The 21,468-nt window shown below is 55.1% G+C and overlaps 4 protein-coding genes across 4 annotated transcripts; 2 read left to right on the top strand and 2 right to left on the bottom strand.

Moving 5' to 3' along the window:
* Nucleotides 1-1,353: 1,353 nt before the first annotated feature.
* Nucleotides 1,354-4,493, top strand: M406DRAFT_75863 (uncharacterized protein; the record flags this gene model as incomplete). Its single annotated transcript, XM_040925913.1, has 4 exons — nt 1,354-1,632; nt 1,690-3,434; nt 3,495-3,951; nt 4,245-4,493. 4 exons carry the CDS (start codon nt 1,354-1,356, stop codon nt 4,491-4,493), a joined length of 2,730 nt encoding a protein of 909 aa, XP_040780345.1.
* A 207-nt stretch (nt 4,494-4,700) lies between these two features.
* M406DRAFT_75862 (uncharacterized protein) lies at nt 4,701-5,579 on the bottom strand (the record flags this gene model as incomplete). The annotated part of the gene is made up of 1 exon (XM_040925912.1): nt 4,701-5,579. The coding sequence occupies one exon, from the start codon at nt 5,577-5,579 to the stop codon at nt 4,701-4,703; it is 879 nt and encodes a 292-aa protein (XP_040780344.1).
* Nucleotides 5,580-8,777: 3,198 nt separating this feature from the next.
* M406DRAFT_85893 (uncharacterized protein) lies at nt 8,778-18,406 on the bottom strand (the record flags this gene model as incomplete). Its single annotated transcript, XM_040926070.1, has 9 exons — nt 17,742-18,406; nt 17,164-17,395; nt 16,990-17,049; nt 15,090-16,908; nt 13,866-14,906; nt 11,383-13,373; nt 11,018-11,296; nt 10,156-10,748; nt 8,778-10,104 (listed from the first exon to the last, which is right to left on the bottom strand). Coding segments are annotated over exons 1-9 (7,977 nt in total), but the record flags the coding sequence as incomplete, so codon positions are not given.
* Nucleotides 18,407-19,371: 965 nt separating this feature from the next.
* Nucleotides 19,372-20,653, top strand: M406DRAFT_75860 (uncharacterized protein; the record flags this gene model as incomplete). Its single annotated transcript, XM_040925911.1, has 3 exons — nt 19,372-19,536; nt 19,621-20,111; nt 20,173-20,653. The coding sequence occupies 3 exons, from the start codon at nt 19,372-19,374 to the stop codon at nt 20,651-20,653; spliced, it is 1,137 nt and encodes a 378-aa protein (XP_040780342.1).
* Between the last annotated feature and the right edge of the window lie 815 nt (nt 20,654-21,468).

Raw genomic sequence — 21,468 nt, 5'->3', positions numbered from 1 at the left:
CGCCCCAGTGTAGCCTAGCCAGCTGGACGCATCAGTTGGCGGCGGCTGGGGTGCTGCATCATCCACGTAAGCGCCGTCTTCCAGCACGTCAGTTACTTCGGTCTTCGAATCTGCGTGGGTGGACGATACGTTTCTAGCTGATATCGGATTGCCAGAGCTGCCCGCCGCAGCTTGGGGAGACTGGGCGTCTTCGCGTGGCTGGGGTTCCGAATCTGGCTCTTCTGCCTGCTCCGACATCCCAGGCTCCTCTTGGTGGTGGGATTCTTCCAGCCGACGTGAGAGTCTCTCCTGGTGTGCGCGACAGTGCAGAAAATATTTTCGACGGAGAACCACAGCATTCGCTATGCGGTCAGCTAAGCTGCTGCAGAGGGGAAATCTGTCTAAAATGTCGCGCACGGCGCTTTCGAGTGCATCGACCGCCTCCCTCTCTTCCTTTTTCAGTTTAAATCTCGCAGCGCGAGACAGAGGGTCTCTGACGCCAGAACCCCTGACTATGTATGAGAAATTATGGAGCCATCCGATGGTATTGTTCATACTGTCCAGTTCATGGAGCGGCTGGTAATCGGCGGCGGGTTTGTCCGGCTCGTCTAGAGCATAGGCCTCAGCCCCCTTGCTTACTGGGCGTGCAAGTGGTCAGCCACAAATTACGCTGAGACTGGCTCCGGCCGGAAAAGGAAGACTAACCGCGAGTGATCTGAAGTTCAAGGATCTGCAGCATGTCCAGCAAGGCTCCGGCGAGCCTCGGAGCTTCTCGTAGACGATAATCCAGAGAAACATGATATTCCGCAAGCACACCGATGCCGCTTATCCAGCTGTCGAACCTCTTGCACAGAGATTGTGCCATCTGGAGGCCGTGTCCTCCGAGCCGGGGCACACATTGCTGCAGGGCGGCGAGGCACCTCAGCGTCCATGCTCGGACGTCCAACTCCTTTTCCATGGGTATGACGCCAAACCATCGAGGCACGATACAGTGAACAACCAAGCACCCAGGGGGGCGGCCAGCTCAGACCAGATCAGACGGGGCGAGCGCGAGGCGAAAGAAGCGACGATGTAAATTGCTGCACGAGGCGTCGATGACGAGACGTTGCGGACTGCCGGTGGAATTATTGCCGAGCGGCTGATGGAAAGAGGAGTCGTTCTGGTGATTGCCCGAAGCAGTTAAAGCATGCAGACTTACTGTATGTCACGTGGCGGGCTGAGCAACCGTACTGAGCTGAACTGGGAGGTCAGGCGCAGGCGATGGGGAAATGCGCAATTCTTCATTCAGCGCCGACAGCAAGCGCGATCTGCAAGGGATCTGGCGCGGCATGCGATTGCTTATTATATGTGGTGTAGTCTTGACTGCTTCTCTCCATGGAGACGTCCAAGAACCTTCTCGATCGGCTCGCGGACGTGCTACCTGTCTTCGAGGCCGCAGCCGAAGCCTCGGCAGTCGAAGCTCAGAGGCAGGGCGAATCATGGGAGTTTCCTAAGCGTCTCAAATCCAACATCACTCTCTTGATGTATGCCATCGAGAGCTTGCGGCCGCATTTTGGGACCAAGCACCTCAAGTCGGAGACGGGCTGCCGGAACACCCTTACCAGCATCTCCAAGGCCCTGAATTCTCTGATAGCGGACAAAACCCAAGCCAAGGTGAGTTCTCTCCATCCCCTAATTCGGATATCTTGCGGACTGACATCCTCCTCTCAGTTCCCTAAGGTGGCGTTCCCGGGTCTCGCGGCCCTCCGTGACCATGATGACCCGGTTGCTCTCCTGCCCCATTTCGAGGAGAGGATCCACAGCGCCTGGATCGAGACGACCGACGGCTGGATCTCGGAGCTGAAACATATGCTTCCGAGACGCTCCTCGAACCAACGACCTTCGCATAGCGTTTACGATCTTGCTACCACGCTCTACCGTGCGCTCGAGAAGGCACTCAAGTCGAAATGCGCTTGCTCTCGGCCGCATCATAGCCTGCTCTTCATGGCGAACCACCGCGGCTTCTCGGAGGGGAGGGACGCGACCATCGTCTTCGACATGCTTATCAGCACTCCCGAGTCGATGGAGCGTCGATGGTGCGACACCCAGGTCAAAGTGCCAGTATTAGCCGAAGGGAACGTCGACCGGTTCCAAAGAAAGGCTGCAAGGAAAACCTTGGACTCGATATGTTCTTCCTTCAACTTTCTGGCAGGGGTCCCTGTCCGTCGGGCAACCTTGTTTGCCCAGGAGGGCAGCCTCGTAGAAGACAGAGCCAACAAGCGAGTGCGACTCGGGACGCAGAGCCTCTTTTCACCGACAATCGTCACTCTGAATCATCTATTGGAAACACTAAGTGGCGGTCCGAAGCTGTCCTTCAGGTACCTCACGCAACTGGCTATCCACCTGGCGACATCGTTTCTCCACCTTTACGGGGGTCCGTGGATGCCTCATCGCTTAGGCGCGGACATGGTGCAGTTTATCTGCACCCCAGACGGGCTCTTGCTCATCCCATTTCTGCCATTTGTTCCCAGCCAGCTCTCCCCGCCTGGGACGGAAGACCTCGAGGGCAAAAAACCCCTCCCGCGGATGGACTTTGATCTCAGCCGGCCGGCAAGAGTTGGTCTGGGTGTCTTGCTGTTCGAATTATTCACCCAGACTGTCTATCCGACAAAGCTGCCGGATGATGGCAGCGCCATAGCGAAGGAGGACTTGTGGAACATCATCTTCGATATCGATGATACTCTAGAGGAATGGAAGGACGAAGAGAATTTCGGGCTCGTAGTAGATGCCATCAACGCCTGCTTCGATATGGGGACTAATTCGCTGCCTGGAGAGTTCGAAGAATGTGAATCATTCTACGAGACCGTGATAAGCCCTCTCGAAGAGCAACTAATACGAGAAAACTCTCTCAGTGACCAAAGGACGGAGAATATCAGCCCCGACAAACTGGATACCTTGACCTTCCAAGAAGTCCTCGTTCCAATCGCACTCCCACAGGCAATTGTGCCCATCTCTACACCAGCGATATCACCTCTCTCAGCACCCATCGGTTCTCTTAAGCGGCCAACTCGGCAGCAAGAATCTGATTCCAATCTGGCGAATGGCTCTACTGTCCGCACAAGGACGGTGCCCAAGTCAGTCGACTCGCGCCTCGATGCAGCTCCAACAGCAGCAGATACGGCCACGAAGACGAATACCCCAAGCCATGTGTCTCCGGCCGCTGCAGAGGTGAACCATAGCGAAGAATCCGAGGCTGTCTTGGACAAGATTAGCCCACAGGGGACTAGTCTACCACCTGAGAGCCGCGGAGCAGTCGATACAGCCGCATCCCAAAGAGAGGAGCACGCTTCCGACAGTCCATCCCGAGCTGTGACCAAGGTTGTCCAGGAAACTGATACAGCGGTAGAGAGGACTGCCAGGAAAGGGCGGATAAAGTACAAATACACCAAATATCTTGACTATCTGGCCGGCATGACGTGAGTCAACGAAATCACATAACATCGGCAGAGGTCAGCTAATAACGCGATTACGAACAGCAAAAGCGCAGACGTCAAGGATGCGGCGAGTTGGCTGAAAGACTTTGTGGAGATCGAAGAGCTGGTATTCCGCTTCCTAGAAGCACCGAAAGTGCCACCCAGACCCATAAAACTAGCTATACTCGATACGGGATGCAGCTTGGATACCGGCTTCTTCGACAAGGAGTGGCACCACGGCGATAAAGACCGCGTCGCGGGCGAACACTGGAAAGATTGCTTGGGCGACCACCCCGACGGTCCCATCGATGAGGATCCAAATCGCCATGGAACCAAGATAACCACGCTTCTCCTGATGCTGCTCCCCCGCGTCGAGCTTTTCATCGCCAGAGTCGCTAGAACAACATCCGACTTCGAGTCACCCAAGGCCCAGCAGGCTGTCGCAGAGGCAAGTGTTCTCGTCGTCTCAATTTGTGCCGCGGATGGAGGAATCCCCTGTTGCATTGCAGCAGAGGCTAACGTTGAATATACTGTGTCCTAGGGTATTTTGGCCGCCGCCAGATGGGGGGCTGATATAGTCTCGCTCTCCTTCGGGTATCTGAATCGGCCAACCTGCATAGAAGATGCCATCGACGAAGCTCTGGGCCGGGAGGGAAAGAATAAGAAGCTAATCTTCTTCGCCGCTGCGAATAACATCGGGAAGAGGGAACCAGAAAGATTCCCAGCTTCGTATCGACACCGCGTCGTCTCGGTGCGCGGGACCAATGCGAGCGGGGCTTTTCATAACTACTACAATCCCACTATCCACGACAGCCACGCCTTCGGCACGCTAGGGTACAAGGTCCCCTGCACCCACCAATGGAACGAGAACTCGATCGTGGTGAAGCCGCTCACGATATCGGGCTGCTCCGCCGCTGCACCCATCATGGCCGCCATCGCAGCTACGTACCTGCAGTACGCGTCCTGGAAGCTAGCTATGGGAAGCGACGAGATCGATTTCCAAAGCGTCGAGATGCTTTTCGAACTAGAAGGCATGGTGAGGCTCTTCTCCGCGACAACTGAGGGGATGGGCAAAGAACGCTATGTAGAACCCACCCAGCTCTTCTGTAGTTATAAGCCGAAAGGGATCATGATGGAGAAAAAGTGGTGCGCCTCCCTCGTGCATTCTGTCCGGAACCTGCTCCCGCGGACCACAGCGGAGGACGTCGAGAGGATTGAGTAGATTTCGTACCTGAGCTAGCTAGACTCTCTCAATAACTCCTTTTCAGCTCAAACTACATAAACAAATTCCTCGTCTGAGGCCAAAACCGAAATCCCTCTCTCCTTCGCCACATCTTCAAAGTCCTTGAAAAGCTCGCACTCGATCTCGGGTATCTCTGCTGCTGCTGCTTCTTCTCTATCCGCCGCCGCTGCCTCTTCCTCCTCCTCCTCCTCCTCCTGCTCCTCCTCCTCCTCATCGGGCTCATCGCTCAGCCCCACGCCTGCACGGTTCAGCTTCGACTCCAGCGTTTTTGTGAGGAGGCCTCGGTACCAGAGGCGGTGCACTTGGTAAGCAAAGACGGCCTCCACGGGGACGCTGCCGCTCTGGAGGTTAGTCCAGTCGCTCGCAGCCCAGGCTTGAATGCCGGCCTGAAGATCTTCCTTCAGCTTTGCTTGAATCTTCCCGTCTGCGGAACTCTTCTTAGCGAGCAGAACGCTCCACTCGAGACCGGTTGAATACTTGATCCCGGTTACCATGTATACCGGCCCCTTGCGTAGCCATCGGCGCAGATCCTCCTCGTCCCGCTCTCTTTTCGTAAAGTATGCGCGCAGACCCTCTCCAGTGAACGCATCCGTTTCGAGGCTCTCAACAACGTATGATACGAGGGTATTCTTGGCCTGCTCGGCGCCGAGCCGGGCCCCGAATGTGCTCAGATATTCGACCCAGGCCTGGAGCCCGGAATGAGAGCTGTAGTCCTTGATGATGACCCTGCGCCCTTCCGTCGCCGGAGGGTCAACTTTGGGCGGCAGAGTTTTGGCGTCCCGGAAGGAGATAGGGATCTCGTCCAGCTTCAGGGGGTCCTCGAAGACGTTGCCTAGGGCGATAGGAGGTCCTCGGCGGAACGAGAATCCCATGCCCGGGGAGATAACATACGATTTGGTCGTCATGTTGGCGCAATCAAGCTGAGGATTAGCCTAAGAAGATGCTTGCTCTCCAGCCTATCGTGATTATCTTGAATAACTGGGAAAGTTATGAATTCGGTCAGAAATGGCAGCCTGATGAGATAATAATATAGCTTAGCTCGGCTGCAGTGCTGTTGATCTCGGAGACAACAGTTTAAAACCCGCGCAGTACAGCTGAGATCTTGCGTCATACTCAGCCAGGCAATCAGTTATCCGAACTAGTGCGGGGTTGCACCGCTATCGGAACTGCCTCCTACAGGGGAAACGAGGTTTTAATTTATATATAAATGTTATGACCCATCCAACGCGCAGGTCACGAAACAGGCCCCGCCAACGGAAGACCAGTAACCACAACCCAACACCAGACAAGCTTACAGAAGGATTAGGTAATCCAGGGTTAGGGTACAGGCTCCACAATGGCAAGGATGGACCGCGAGGACCGCGAGCGGTCCTGTCGATACAACGCAACTATCGCCATTGACTCTGGCGGTCCACACTGAAGAGCTGGATATATAAGGACACGTTCATTACCATTAGATAGACCAGACATAGCTCTTCAGTCGTCAATCTAAGTATTCATTTGTCATACACTTGAATAGCCCCAAAGGCAGTTGAAGCACTTGCACAGATTACTTGTTTATATTTCCGTATTCAGGGATTGACACTTTGACACCGCTCTTGCTAGCATAAACCCTTTGTGTACTTCAGGATCTTCGGATATTGCAGTGCATCATCACAATAAATATAAAACTAAATTTTTTTTTATATATTTATAAGAAATTTTAAGTAAATATTTTAGCATATATTCAGCATATGCTAAGTATATATTACTTTTTTATTTACTGAAAAATGAAAATATAGATCTTTACTGTATTTGGTACTGTTTGTAAGATCCCCGAGGTTTTCTACTCCCCACCAACTTCTTGTACCCCCCATCAACTTTTTTGTACCCCCCATGAGCTACAAGCCCGTAGCAAAGCGCTACCATCTGAGATGTAAGGGAATTCCACTCTAACTGAATCTGATTGTAACTAGGAAATTCTCTACCATTACCTATAATTTCGAGAGATTATAGATTCAAATCAGGGTTTAAACAGAGGATTGATTGCTTATATAAGGCAGAGAGATCTGCTGTAATGAAATATGTAATATTTGCTTTGAAGTTCATTTTCCAAAGCTGAGTCTTTGAAAACTTAGGGGGTGTATGGGAAAATATATAAGTACATCCAGTTCTGAGAGACTGGCGATCGCTTTTTTCCTCGATAGCAAGCACCAACAGTCTTCTACCTAAGGGAGTGAAGAGCGGCCGCAGGATGCTTTTCGTACATGTATATCCTGTTTTTTACTATGATGCAGTCAAGAAGAGCACTCGGAATTTGCTCCTAGGTTCGGCTATGCAATGCCTACCGCCTGTGATGAGTATCTGCATGTCCTCTTCTCGTCCCATCACTAGTAGTGACTTAGTGTTGCTCCTGCTGAGCTACTCATAGCTGCGCTTGCAGTGCTTACATAGATGGCACACTGCTGCATTGATCTGACGATATAGGGTGGGCCCAGAGTCTTACCAGAGGAAAGACAGTAGGAAATATTTACAAAGTTATAGCAACATTCAGCGATCTTATAGGAATCCAGAGGTTCTTTAGATGTCCGTGGAGATAAGTAAAATCCGTTGACGTGAATGAAATGGTTGCAACAATGTACTCGTGCTATCTTGCAAAAGAAAATCATACGGTCGGAGCTGCTTTGGGTGCTACCTGAGGGATACGGGGCATTTCTTATGCTTACCGCACGTACGTACCTGTGTATGGATTGAGTAAGGAGCCTGCTTTTCAGGTACTTTATCTATGCGAGGGCAAAAGGGGCTCGTATTGCTGGCGCTGAAGAAAAGAGAAAGGAAGAGAAAAGCCACAGGGGCAACTATCTGAGGCTATCAACAGGCTTGGCTGTTGGCTGGCTGGCTAGGCTGTGCACGGCCTAGGGCCAGTGACTCACTGGCCCTCGCACATTATCTGAATATTGACAATACCAAGAAGTCACTCAACGGCGCAGAGTTTTTTTCTTCTTTCCTTTGGGCTTTTATTATCTAGAGCTGCCTTTATATACTCCTGGAGGTCAGTTCAGAAATCTATAAACGAGTCCTCGCGTTCTTCTCCCTCTATCTTGCGTTGTAGAGCCTTCTGTTCAAGTCCTAAATCCACTTCCGATTTGCAGCTTCGTGCTGTTACAGACACCCAGCCCTCCACCTTCTGCGCGTCTGTACCACAGCGATAACATCAAATGGAGTCTACTGAGCATCAAATGCCGCAGGGCGGCATCAATGAGATTGTCGTCAGCACGGCCTTTCTCTTCTTGGCCATCCTAGCAGTGATTGCCCATTTCTATACCCGACATCTTCAAGGCAAAATTATTTCCATCGATGACTACTTAACAGTTGCCGGACTTGTGAGTCAGAGTCTCGAGGATGTTCTCAACTGAAATGATTGTTCGACCTTTGCTGATATTCTGATCCCTCACATCAGGTAGTTACGGCTGCCACTGTTGGCGCGAGCTATGTGCTTCCTATTGATTATGGTAGCAGGAGTGTTATGCAGCGAACTGTGGGTAAAGGCCAGGAGCGCATAATCAAGGGAATAGATTGAACCCTTAACTCTGAGCCTATCAAGATGGGTCGTCACGATTAAGAACAGATGAAATGATAGCTGCAGCAGTCTCCAGAGCCTCGCAGATGCGAGCTGCATAACCAAGCCGGGCCGAGACAGCGAACCGGGCCCGGTGCGGGTCCACGTTGCAGTGGATGTAGACGCCGCGCTCACCCTGCATGAGGAAGCCGCCCTCGTCCCACTCGTTATTACTGCTGCCCTCCTCCCCCTCGGCAGCCATGAAGCCGATCTTGAGGTCCTGGCCCGGGCCCCCGCGGCGCGTCGCTTGCCAGGCCTGGGAGCGGAACAGGGCGAGAAGTTGGGCGTCACCGTTGTCGTCGTCGTCGCCGTGCTTGCTGGTGGATGGGCCGCTCGTGGCTGCGAGGAGCGAGTACATATGCTTCACGTACCCGCGCCCGCTCGCAGCAGTGGATATCAAGCGGGTGTGCCCAGCGGCGGCGGCATAGAACAAGGCCCGCAGCTGTGCCACCCGGGGATGAACACCCAGCATTGCATCTCTGGCACCAGAAGTTGTCGTCGTCACCGCCGCCTCGAGAAAAGCCCTCACTGCCGGTGTAACGGTCTGCACCCAGTCGATCCGCCCGCATGAGAAGGGAGCCAGCGAGACGATCTCCCACGCCGGGCGCAGCACCTCACGGCTGCCGTCGCAGCTGTCGACGATGCGCACCGCCAGCAGCGCGGCCAGGTGTGCCGTCGCATTGGGCGCGGCGCGGTGGGTGCGGAGGCGTTCGAAGCCCATGGCCTCGATCTCGACGCTGCGGTGGTCGACGGTGCCGTAGGAGGACGGGCCGCGGAGGCGGATGCGGTCGATCTGCTGGAGAAGGGTCTGATCGGTTGGCGTCCAGGCCAGCTCACGGACCTGGCAATGTGCTGGCTGAGGTTCTGGGCCGGCGAGGTCGGGCTGGACCTCCTCATGAGTCTGGTGGGCGAGAACAGACTCTGTCAGATGGTGGTGTAGCAGGCGAGCATCCATGCCGTCGAGCTTGGAATGCTCATAGACACCAGCTGAGCAGCCATTGGCGGCCACGACCAGCTGCAGCGGCTTGTCTAGCCACCGATTCGACAGGTGCGCCTTGGGGCCGTTTAGCAGGAACTGCATATGCCGCTCTCCGCTCGTCGACGGCGCCTCGTCATCCAGGCAGACGACAAAGGCGCACCTGTCGATGGCCGCCAGAGCGTCTGCCCGGGTCGAGTCGAGCTCGAGCTGGGCGCGGGCGCGCGCCCATGACGGGCGGTCGTCTGCAGTGAGTGCGCCGACGGCCGGCGTGGGCTCGTTCGAAGCGTCAATGATAGCCTCGTAGGCTGCTCGGACAGCAGAGGGCTGCAGCGCTTCTTCGACCCCAGGCAAGGTCATCTGAAAGGCGTGTCCGCGCCGGAGGACGACGATGCTGTAGCTCGGAGGGTGGCGCTCCATGTGGTCCACCTCGAGGCCAGGCCGTCGGGTGGCGTGGAACAGCCAGCGGCGAGCCTCAGGGTCCAGCGGCGCGCCGTGCAGCTCGTCGGGTGGTAGCTCGCCGAGGGCAAGGCGACGTGCGAAGCTTGTGGCTGCGGTGGTCAGAAGCGTGGCGCGGTCGACCTGAGTGTGGGGTGTGGTGGCGACCGGGTGGGCCAGGTAGAAGGTGCTGTAGTCCTGAAGGGGCTCACGGCGCGCAAGGTAGATCTGTCGCTCGTAGGCCTCGTCGAGGAGGTTTTCTGGGGTATCATGCAGAGCACGCTGGATGGACTCGCCGTGCTCGTTGATGAGCTGGCGTATGGCGTCGTTGGTGATGGCTTGTTCTTCTGGGGAGTCGACAGCTGCTCTAGATGCGGCGAAGGAGCTCAGCAGATCTTGCAGCGATGGTCGAGGGAGACTTGGCAGCTGCACCGGTGGATCATCCTGCTGTGACTTTCCGTCGGCCAACTTTGTCGAGGGTGATGTGGTGCCAGACAGCGTCGTAACAAATGACCTCTTCTCGTCGGTGTCCTGGGTGCTCTCCAGACCTGTAGACGGAGACGCCGCCGCCGCCAACGCGGTGCGGGCCACAATCCTCTCAGCCAGTCCATGCATGGTCTGCTCCATCAGGATCTCTGACGACTGCAGAGTCGCATCAAACTCCCGCATGACCCAGTTGCGCAGCTCGATGGAGATGAGCGAGTCCACGCCCAGGTCTAGCACCGAGGTCTTGTGGACATCGATGCGCCTGGCGTCCACAGAGATCAGGCGCGCGAGCTGGCCCGCCACGGCCGCGGCGGCGATGTCCGCGGCCAGGCTCGGGTCGCCACTGGCGAGCGCCTGTGTGAAGGAGGGCGCCGGGTCGGTAGGAGAGGATACGGATATTTGCCCGGCCGCTGTGGACGGAGGCGGACCACGGACGTGGCTGAATAGGGGAGAGTGCAGGGTGCCGTTGTGGGTGGTAGCCGTCGAGAGGGAGGCGGCGTCGAACCCGATGACGGCTTGTGTCGGGCGCGGTTCGCCGTCAGCGGCGCTGAGGGCGTGGTCTAGATAGCGGGATAGCTCGTCATGGGAGATGGGCCTGAGACCGGCTCGGCGAAGACCACTGCAGCGCTTGATATCAGCACGGAATGCTCTATTCTTCTTTTCATAAGAGCGCCACGTCGTATGAGACCGCCATGTGCAATACGCCCAGGCAGGATGTTCTCATCGGAGCATGCAGCATCTCACACAATAGAGAGGCTACAACACTCTCGGGATCAGGAGGCGACTGGGCAGGGCATCTGGCAGTATGATGAGAGAGAATCGACTTACTTTATTCGAGATTCGACATCGACAGTGAACGCAGCATCTTCGATCCACCCGGGACTCAGTGACATGTACCGACATCTCCGTCCCCGCCGGGCATAGGCCAGAGCATCCTGGACACTGTTACCGGCGTTGTAGTTAGCCTGTCCGCTGGAGCCGAGGATGTTGACCGCCGAGGACAGCATGATGAAGAAATCCAAGTGGGGCGACTCGAAGGTCCTCTCAAGCGCGATCGTGCCCTGGACCTTGACGCAGGTGGCCAGCAGGAAGTCCTCGTACGTCATCGAGTCGAGTGTCAGGTCCTGCAGTATCCGGGTCAGCGTACAGCTTGGGGTATGCGTGCGGCCTGTATCGCTTAGAGGCTCTAGTAGAAACGCACCTGAAGCACAGCGGCGGACTGAATGACACCTCTGACGGGAGGTATTCCGAGCTGGTTTATACGAGCAGCGGCCTGTCCAAGGCTGTCATAGTCAGTGATATCGCAAGTCACGCAATACAGGTTGCAGTCTTTGCTGATGTTCCTGAGCTCAGCCTGTAGCCGGCTGTGGTCTTCGACGCCGATAGACCTCCTTGAAAGTGTTATCAGGTGCTTTGCACCACGCCGAGCCATCAAAAACAACAGCCGTCGACCCAAGTCGCCCAGCCCCCCGGAGACAAGGTAAGATGCGCCTCTTGTGCTCCAGGCCGAAGCCTGCGTCTCGTGACACATCGCCACCGGTATGACTGCGTCTGCATCTGCTGTTACAGCAACTGTGGCACAAGTGCCTGCCTCGATGAGGCGGAGAGCTTTGGCCATGTGTTTGACGGGGCGCACGCAGTAATCGAAGCCTGTGACGGGCAGATAGCACAGGGCGGCGGCAGCCTGTGCCACAAGGTCGGAATCTAGGACCTCTGGACACTCGCGCAGGAGCTCTAGGACGTTACAGAAGAATACCGTAAAGTTTTGTGGAATATCCCAGCGTGAATGATCTTCCTGCTTCTTCGGACGAGAGTCTTGGGATCCAAGGACCGCGACGGAACCAAAGGGCCTCAGGTGGCCCAGGATCTGGGTAGGAACCTGGCCCTCTTGGGCCTGTACAATGATATCAACGCTTCTGACAGAGACATTCTTGGGTGATCTCGACCGGTGGATCACCACGACGCGGTCGACTGCGACGCCGAGCTCATCCACCATACGGCGAGCTTCCTGAGAGCTGGCGGCGCTGACGCTGACTATTGCCTCCAAGTGGCGGGCGACGGCCACTGTTGCCCTACCCACAGCGGTGAGTGCGCCGTGGATCAGGACATTTCCTTTGCGTGGCAAACGTGCTAGTTGTCTTAGAGCGTGGGACGCCGCTATGGCGTGGAGGATCATGGTTGACCCCAATGATGGGGAAATGCCTGGCGGCAATCGTCCGGCCTTTGTGCGCGGAACGACCAGCCGGTTGGCACCGATCCTTTCCCCGACGGCGACGATACGGTCTCCTGGGGCCAAGCCATGGACTGTGGCGCCTGTTCGGGTGATGATGCCTGCGTATGTGTTGTGGTGAGATGCCCTGAGCCCGTCTTCAGACAAGGCAAAAGCTTCCGTCTCGAATTCGACCTGGTTGTCGGCAAGTTGAAGCGGCCTCCTTTCGATTTCTTGGAAGACATGTGACTGAGTTGCATGAGGCGCATGTAGAGTTGGAGCTGCATCGCCTCCCGACAGGATGGCAAAGGTCCGGGAATCGTCGAGGAACCGCCGAGACGCAACGCCAGTGAGTGCTGTGGCGTCTTCGCGAACAGCCCGGTTAAGTGAATATTCAGGAAGAAGGCGTGGCACCAGAACTGTCCCAGCCTTGTTCACCCGGTACTCTCGCTCCTGATCAGCGCCCTCAGAGACAAGGACGCGGGCCAGCACATCAAGCAACCGGCTGCATATGCTCTCGTGGTCCGCGTACAACAGGTCCGGTGCGACGTGGAGGGTCGTGAGGCGCAGCATTTCGAGCTCGGCGTGAGCCGTGCGTGCCACGCCGGTGATTTGATGCATGGGCAGAGGCTCGTCTGGGCTGAGCCAGATGATAGTACGTCCCGGCTGCTTTAACAAGGAGACAACAGCACCGAAGCAGTCTGGATCTGAGAGGATGGGTTTCATCGGATCCTCAACCACAACAAAGCACTGTGAGGTGCTCTGCTCGTCAGAGTTGGCTGTGGGCCATGTTGTCCTCGCATGGAGGCTCTCCTGTGATACCGGACCAAAACGCTCACGCAACTGGCCCGCTAGATCGACCAACCATTTCTGCTCTGCATCGTCGTGGCGGCGGGTGAGGAGTCTAATCCCTAGTGGCCACTTCAGCAACTCTTGGCCCGTGGCCCTGGGCCGTGCGACAACGACCAAGCTGTCAAGAGCATCGGCGTGGACTGACAGCTGGGTAACAAGATTAGCTGCATGAAAGCGTGTGGCCAGGTCTTCATCTGAAATTCTTGTTCTCAGTTCCACAATCACAATCCCATCTGGCTTGGCGAGAAGATGAGCCCATTCTAACGACTGCGGCGTCGAGATGAGAACCACATCATAAGAATGCATCTCCAACCCTTGTTCAGAGATGTCTAGCCCAGGAGCCAGTGTACGGAAGCGCACAGAGTATCCAGCGAGCTGGCTACGCACTCTCTCGAGCGACTCGGGAGTCTCGCCCACGTATTCATGCGAGGGCCAGGTGCTTTCGTCGCCGCCGAGACAATTCAGAAAGGTAAGGGACAGCTCGGCCCGGCTGCTGCCAAATTCAATCACTGATGGGCTTTTCTTCTTGTACTGGACGTGACTAAACAGTTCTGTCAGCTTCGAAGCCGTCTTGAAGTCCTGGATACGGAGGAAAGACACATCCGGGCGCCAGTCGAGCTCGTGACAGATACCAGAGCCGCCCGCGTCCTCAACGCCCCGGTCTGATCGAGATGCGAGGCTTCGCAACTCGATCCCTGAGGCCGACAGCACCGCCTCACCATGTGCCGTGACAGAGATGTCGGAAACGGCGGTGTGAAATCGGCTGGACCTCATCGCCGTCAACACGTCCAGCGTGGAGCCCGGCTCGCGCGGCGTCGCAGGCGATGCGCACAGCAGGATCTCTTGGATATGAACCGGCATGATCGACGCCCGGCCTAGATGCTGCAAGGCCATGGGCAGGCTTGTGTGGAGCACGGTATCGAGTGTTGCTGGGTGGATGAGGTGAGGCTGTTGGTGCTGTGCTGGCATGAAAGCTGCGGTGTTGGGGATTCGGACCGTGGCAGTTGCACTTGAAGCATCAGCTTTCAGGATATAAGACTGAATGCTGGCGAACGTCGCCCCGTACGTATTCCCTGACTCTCTGAGCTCACGGTAGAGCTCTTCCGTGTCGACGGATGTGTCCTCCAGCAAGAGATCGCTGGGGTCAGCCAATGCCAGACGTCCCAACTGAGCACTCTCCATCCCCTCGCCGCCATACTCTGCCGTGGCCAATTTCCCTTCAACAGTTCCCCTGCAGTGTTCGCGCCACTCTCCATCCCACTCCGCCGTGATCCGAAAATCGAAGGCGAGCAACGTATCCGGTTGCGGCGTCAAGCTCAGCTGCACTTCGGTCCGCTGCCCCTGGATGTTAGGGACCACCAGCCCCCGCAGAAAGGAGACATCTCTTAGCGCTATGATCTCCAGCGGATGCTCAGCGTGGCGTTCCCTGTGGATCTGCCGGACAGCCTCGATGACCATGCAGAGGTAGCCGGAGCCAGGAAAGACTGGCTGTGAGTCGATAAGGTGATGTCCGAGCCATGGCAGTGTGTTGAGGCCGATCATGTGTCGCCAGCGGGGTTCGATTGACGTGTCGTCCATGGAACGCACGCCTAGGAGGTCGTGGTACGGTTCGCGGCGCATTCGGTACTCGCGGCTGATTCGCGACTCGAAGTGATGCTTCTGGGAATGGTCCCCTGGAGTGGATCGTCAATATTGATCCTTTCTAAACCAGGGACATAGCATGGCAGTAATGTATGGGAGTATGACCAGCGCCCCCGCTTCAGACAGAGAAAGAGGGAAGAAGGAGCAAAGGGAGTGGATGAGGGGAGAATAAGAGGAGAGCAGGAGGGAGAGACGAAAAGAGGCAGACTACTCACAGATGTATGATGGCATGTTTGGTAGAACGACGCCAGTACTCGAGTTCATCGACAAAGCTGACACAGCCTTTAGATTAACACCCACGTTTCGCTCAAACAGACGGCCGGCAGTGCCGAGTGTACTCGTAAGGGCATCAAGGTGCCTCTGCAGCACTGAGTAGTAGTCAAAAGACAACTTTGGCCTTTCCGTATTCGTGAGGCACTGGCGGACTGGCCCTGCGAGAGCCGAATGGGGCCCAATCTCGAGAAAGACGGTATGTTGAGTACCAGAATCGGTTCTTGCCAGCGTCTGCATCGCATCGTGGAATCGAACCGGCGACACGAGGTTGTCGACCCAGTACTCGGGTCCGAAGCCGGCCGACTTGACATCTCCAGACACGGAAGAGAAGAAGAGGATTCCCTTGCGGTTAGCACGTGCTTCCTCGTCCCAGCTGAGGCCCGCAAGGCTTGAGCGATAGTCATCAGCCACAGCCTGCATGTGATGAGAATGGTACGCAGTGTCAACGATCAGCCTGCGGTAGAAAGTGTGACTGCTTCTGTTCTGGCTGCCAGTAGCTGCGAGGCGTGAGACGACCTCGTCGACGGCGTCAGCATCGCCAGAGATAGTGACACTGCTAGGACTGTTGACGCAAGCGATGCTAGCGATGCCTCTTCTGAGCTCTCTTGTCAAGGGCAGGGCGTCGGCCTCGCCGAGACCAACTGATAGCATGGCCCCCGGGCCCAGACCCTTGGCTTTTGCAGCGTCCGCCATGAAGCCGCGGTGGTAGGCCAACGTGAGCGCCTGTCGTGCGCTCAAGTGGCCGGCTGTGTAGGCTGCTGCGATCTCTCCGCTGGAGTGGCCGACCACGGCCCATGGTTTGATGCTGAAGCTCTGTAGAAGAGCAACCAGTGCAATCTGTATGGCTGTGGTCGCTGGCTGGGAGACCTGTGCGGTATTCAGTCGGGCGGCCTCCGTGGATGGGCGGAGAAGCTCCTTTTCGAGGTCCCAGTCGGCACCCAGGTCGAGAAGCATATCCCGCGAGGCACGGAGCGAATCGCGAAAAGTACAGGAAGGCGTATCTTGCAACAACAGCTCGCGAGCCATGCCAAGCCACTGAGCACCTTGGCCTGTAAAGACAAAGACTACGACAGGAGCCTTACGGGCAGGCTGTATTTCAGGAGCCTTCAAGCCAGCCTCAATTTGGTCTCGAAAGGACTCGTGGTCACTGGCTACGCAGCTGAAACGCCAGGGCAGAGCAGAGCGACGGCAGCATAGCGTATAGGAGATATCTTGTAGCAGCGCTTCCTCAGGGCGACCCAGCCAAGTGTGATAAGATTTGAGCAAAGACTGAAGGGATTCACGGCTATTAGCGGAGAGAGTGAAGAGGAATGGACGGTGGATAGCCTTTGGGGGGAGAGAAGGCGCAAGAGTAGCACATTGGTGCGGGGCACGCTCGAGTATTGCGTGAGCATTTGTGCCCCCGAAACCAAAGCTGTTTATAGACACACGAGGCACTTTCTCTCGTTCGCTGCTCGGATCCTGCGGCCACGGCACGAGTTTCTTGGGAATAACAAGCTTCTGAGTGGGTAGGCCGGCTTTGAGGTCGCGTAGGCCGGCTGTACCTGGAATTTGAAGGTGCTCGAGCATAAGTATGGCCTTGACCAGACCAGCAAGGCCACTCGTATTCTCAGTATGCCCAATGTTGCCCTTGATGGAGCCCACATGAAGAGGCGTTGAGCGCTCAATATCGGGACTTGTGAACACCTTAGCGATGGCTGCGAGCTCCTCGAGATCACCCGCTCTTGTGCCAGTCCCATGAGCCTCGACATAAGACACGTCCTGGACACTCGTTTGCCAAATCAGCTATCGAATGACAGAGTATAACGAGTGCTTATTCTGGTGATATCTGTCGTGGCTTACCAGGGGTGACAAGCCCGCTTTTGCGTATGCTTCGCGGATGAGCTGCTCCTGGGCAGTTGCCTGAGAGCCAAGGTTCTGGGTCAGCAAGCGCCATCAAAACATGCCCCGATATGGCACACACTTCATCAACATACTAGCACTCGAATTGAGAATTCTTAATAGTTCATGACTCACACTTGGGTACGTGATACTGGCGGGTGTGTAGCCGTCCTGGTTCACGGCCGTGCTGCGGATGACTGCCCGGATGGGATCGCGGTCTCGCAGGGCCTTGTCAAGAGTCTTCATGACAAGCACGACACCCCCTTCTCCGCGCCCGTAACCATCACCGCGCTTATCAAATGGAAAGCAACGACCGGCACCACTGGTCAAATGGAGTGTGCTCATGCCAATGCGCTGGTCTGGGCCCCTGATCTCGCGTCAACAAGAAATCTCTAAGGAGACAAGAAGTTTTCAGAGAAAATAGGAAGAAGGTTTCAGAGTATAAAAAGTATTTGTTTTTCCCCAAAAGAAAAAAATTAAAAATTTCCGATAAGCGTAAAGGAAATCAGAACCTTTTTTTTTTAAAAAAAAAAGGAAAATTGCTAACAATGTTGGAAAAGTCTGAGTAAAAAAATGAAGACTAAAGAAGTATCGAGACTTCAGAATCTAATGACGAGAGAAGACTAGCCATCCATCTAGAAATCTAAGAGCTTTTACTTATATACCAAGCGGAAAAAGAACTGCAGACCTTATAAGCAGAGAGAAATGCTTACATTGTCAAGTTGGCAGCGGCAACAATAGCTGCATCGGACTCGCCAGCATAAAGACTCAGGCAGGCCTGATGTACAGCCACCAAGCCACCAGAACAAGCCGTATCGATCGTCATAGAAGGGCCATGCAAATCAAAGAAATGTGAGATTCGATTTGATAGTATGGCCTTTTCAACACCTGTAAGATAGTATACTGGCAAGTTGAGGGGATCCCTGTAGAGATTCCGCTCAAAGTCCGCTGTGAAACTTGCCGCGTAGACGGCAATCTGGGAACCAGCGCACAACTCGAGCGTCCAGCCGGCATCCTCGAGAGCCTCATATGACATCTCGAGCAGCATCCTCTGCTGCGGATCCATGGCTGCCGCCTGTTGTGGTGATAAGCGGAAAAAGGCATGGTCGAATTCCTCAAGGTCTGCGTCGACGAAGTGACCGCCTCTATGGTTGTTGGTGCCGTTTGGGTCGTCGCCGCTCGGGTGGTAGAAGGCTGCCTCGTTGAACCTATCGGCTGGCACCGGGGACCAGGCCTCGCCCGACCGCTCGAGCAGCTCCCACAGCTGCTCTGGGCTGTTCGCGCCGCCTGGCAGGCGGCATGACAGGCCGACGATGGCGATAGGGACTGGAGGGCCTGGATCAGCCATGTTTGTTGTTCGGTGCGGGTGTTGAATAGCTGGATCTGGCGGGTGGTTTCTTCAATAGAGCAAGTCAGAGACGCTGGCTTATCCGCATGTTTTTCCCCAAGTCAGACATATTTTACATTTTATGTATTGCGCCTCCCATGCGACTTCAAGACTAAGTCAACAAGCTCTTTGCAAAACCAATCGCACCCGCGGATACACAGTAGCCAGTGTCTGTCCCAGATGCTATAGACTAGCCCATGTACCGGTTCTGGCCCCCAAATGCAGAGGATTCGCTTGCGTAAACCGTAGCATTATATCAAATTATAGTATCCACAAGGTCATGCGATTCGCCGGGATGAGCTGTATCTACGATTTGTGTTATGTAGGAAGAAAGGAGCACAGTGGCCGGCAGGTGGGCGACCGGATTTCACGTGTCAAAAGACGAGCCCCATAGCCAGGCATTACTGGATCCATGTAGTACATCGAGGGTGGCAATACGAAAAAGTAATGCACAACTAGGAACTGTGCATGTCGCAGCATTTTGAGCTAATGAGTGTGGAGCAGCTAAAGATTCCACACACTGCAGGTTGATCCTTCCCAGACAAATACGTGAGACATTGCAACCCTCTTAGGAGAAGCGTCGGAAGGTCAGCAAAAGGTAACATGAGGGAAAATCCATCTTTAGTGTGCGCCCCGCGGCCCTGCAGTGCAGATTCGTCTTCGCTTAGTACTTTCATTCACAGCTCCAGGGTACTACTTGGGTATCTGCCTTGGTACCGACTGCATATCTCAGAATAAGGGGTATGAACCGGCATCTACCCACGTGAAAACCTCGAGTGCGAGGAGGCATACCAGCCGAGAACACCTGAAAGGCATCCCTCTCTCATCTTTCTTTTTTTTTTTTTTTTGTTTTTTTTTGCCTTCTTCTTTCTTCGTGGAACATTATTCTCTTGCTTTTGTTGACTCCCAAGGCTCGTTCAGCCTCTCTTTCCAGAGATCCATCTTTTTACTCAATCATGGCGGACAATGCATCCCAGCCAGATTTTATTGGTTACAGACTGGTTATTTTTATCGCCTTTTTTACCCCTCTTCAGTTCCTAGTTGTTCTTTTGCGCTTCATCTCGCGTCGCATGACTGCACGTCCCCGTGGCTTGGACGACTGGCTGGTCCTGGCGTGCCTGGTCAGTCAGTGCGTACAGACGGGTATATCGATAGGTCAGTACCGGGCAACAAGAGCATTATACTGAAGTACTGCAACAAAGAAGGCTGATGGACTCCGGTTCTGTATAAAAGGAGCCATAAAGGAAGGTGGCGTGGGGTATCACGTTAGCTGGCTGGCAGAGAACCGCCCACAGCTGGTCACCAGCTTCCTGAAGTTCCTCGTCGCCATCGCAACGTGGTATTTCCTGACCAACTGCCTAGCCAAGCTGGCTATCTGCGTCTTCTACCGGACGCTGTTCCCACAACGAGGCGTTCTCGTCATCCTCTGCATCACTGCCAGCATCCTGATCTGCACGGCTATAGCCACGACTGTCGCCAACTTGGCCGCGTGCCAACCCTTCTCGGCTGCCTGGGCCTCGACGGCGGTCCAGGCTGAGAAGTGTGTGGACAAGGAGAAGCTGTACATATGGGCTTCGTTCCCAAACATCGTCACGGATGTGGTGCTGCTCGTGCTGCCTCTGCCCATCACCTGGGGGCTGCACACAACAGTCAAGATGAAACTGGCCTTGACCCTGACGTTTATCATTGGAAGCGTGTAAGTAGGGCGACGAATTGCCGGGCCAGATGAAATATTGCTGACCACACGCGCCCTCCAGAGGCCTCATCTCCTCCATACTGCGTTTCATCTCCTTCTCGAACAACAACTCGTTCGAGGATGCCACATGGAACGCCGTCGAGCTCATCATCTGGACGATTGCAGAGCCTGGGATCTACTTATTAGCGGCCTGCCTCATGACCTACCGTCCCCTCCTGGACAGGGCTAGCGCAAGACTTCGCACACAGGCTGGCCAGTCGAAAACCCCCTCGCAGCCTTCATCTTCCTTGGCTGCATCACGGACCAAGGCATCGGCAAAGTCGCCCGCTACATCGACGAACCGAGCGCCCCTCAGCCTGTCTGCAGACGACTACATGTTCAGCAGCGACCGGGGCATCCTGCTGTCGAGCATCCGGGCGAGGGATCAGGGGTTCGAGCGGCTCTCGGACCCGGAGGCAGACCCGGAGGAGGACCCAGCGTTACCGAGCGCTGGAATCGTCAAGACGACGAATATTCGCATGTCTTGGGAAGAGGTTAGGTGACGGTTGGCTCGCCGTGATCAGTGTTAATAATTGTGCGGGTGCTCATTAGATGTTGTCAGATCTTTGCTGGAGCCAACTTTTGCATAGGCTTCGTTGTACTTGTGAGACTGCCAGACTCTGCGACGTATTCACAGGCATGAGCATATACCAAAATATTGTAATCCTACTATTCAAGATTGATAGATAGAGTCGAGATTGAGACACCTCAGAACAGGCTTGTCTGCTTTGGCTATTAACGAGGCTCCGAGGCCTTTCTTTTTTTCTACATTTAAAGTTGCTCACATTCTTTCCCTCTTCTCTCTCTCTTGTTTTTTTCTTGTTTCTCTTTTCCTTTCTCTCCCCTTCCTGGACATCTTGGACAGAATTCGGCGACGAAAGTACCGCACGTACTTTGGGTATTCTATCAGGCTGGGACAGAGAGATGCAACAGGCGTTCTCCAGCCTCTATCAGCAACACATGAGCGATACCCAAGCAAGCTAGCTCTCTTTCTTCTCACCCCGGCTGCCCGGCTAGTATTTTCCTCCCGTGCCTCTTGAACGCATGAGAAGGAAGCACACCCTTGTCTGCCGCTGGAGTGTGGGTTTGAGCCGCACTGTGACAGGGACAGGGTATACAGCCCCTTGTCCAGGCAGATCCAATTAAAGTCCCTAGCGCCAAGTGCGCTGCAACGTCATCCCGTGAAACCTCGAGGAATCCTAAGTACTTACACAAGTACTCAGCGCCTCCGACATCAATTTACCACTGCTCCTGGGCCCAACCGCGCTGAAGAGTCCCCGTCTGACCTCCTTACCAAAAGTGAATTGCGACGAGTAGT

Source organism: Cryphonectria parasitica (assembly GCF_011745365.1).
Source record: "Cryphonectria parasitica EP155 unplaced genomic scaffold M406scaffold_2, whole genome shotgun sequence".
Taxonomy (NCBI): Eukaryota; Fungi; Ascomycota; class Sordariomycetes; order Diaporthales; family Cryphonectriaceae; genus Cryphonectria; species Cryphonectria parasitica.
This window is presented reverse-complemented; position numbering and strand designations above follow the sequence as displayed.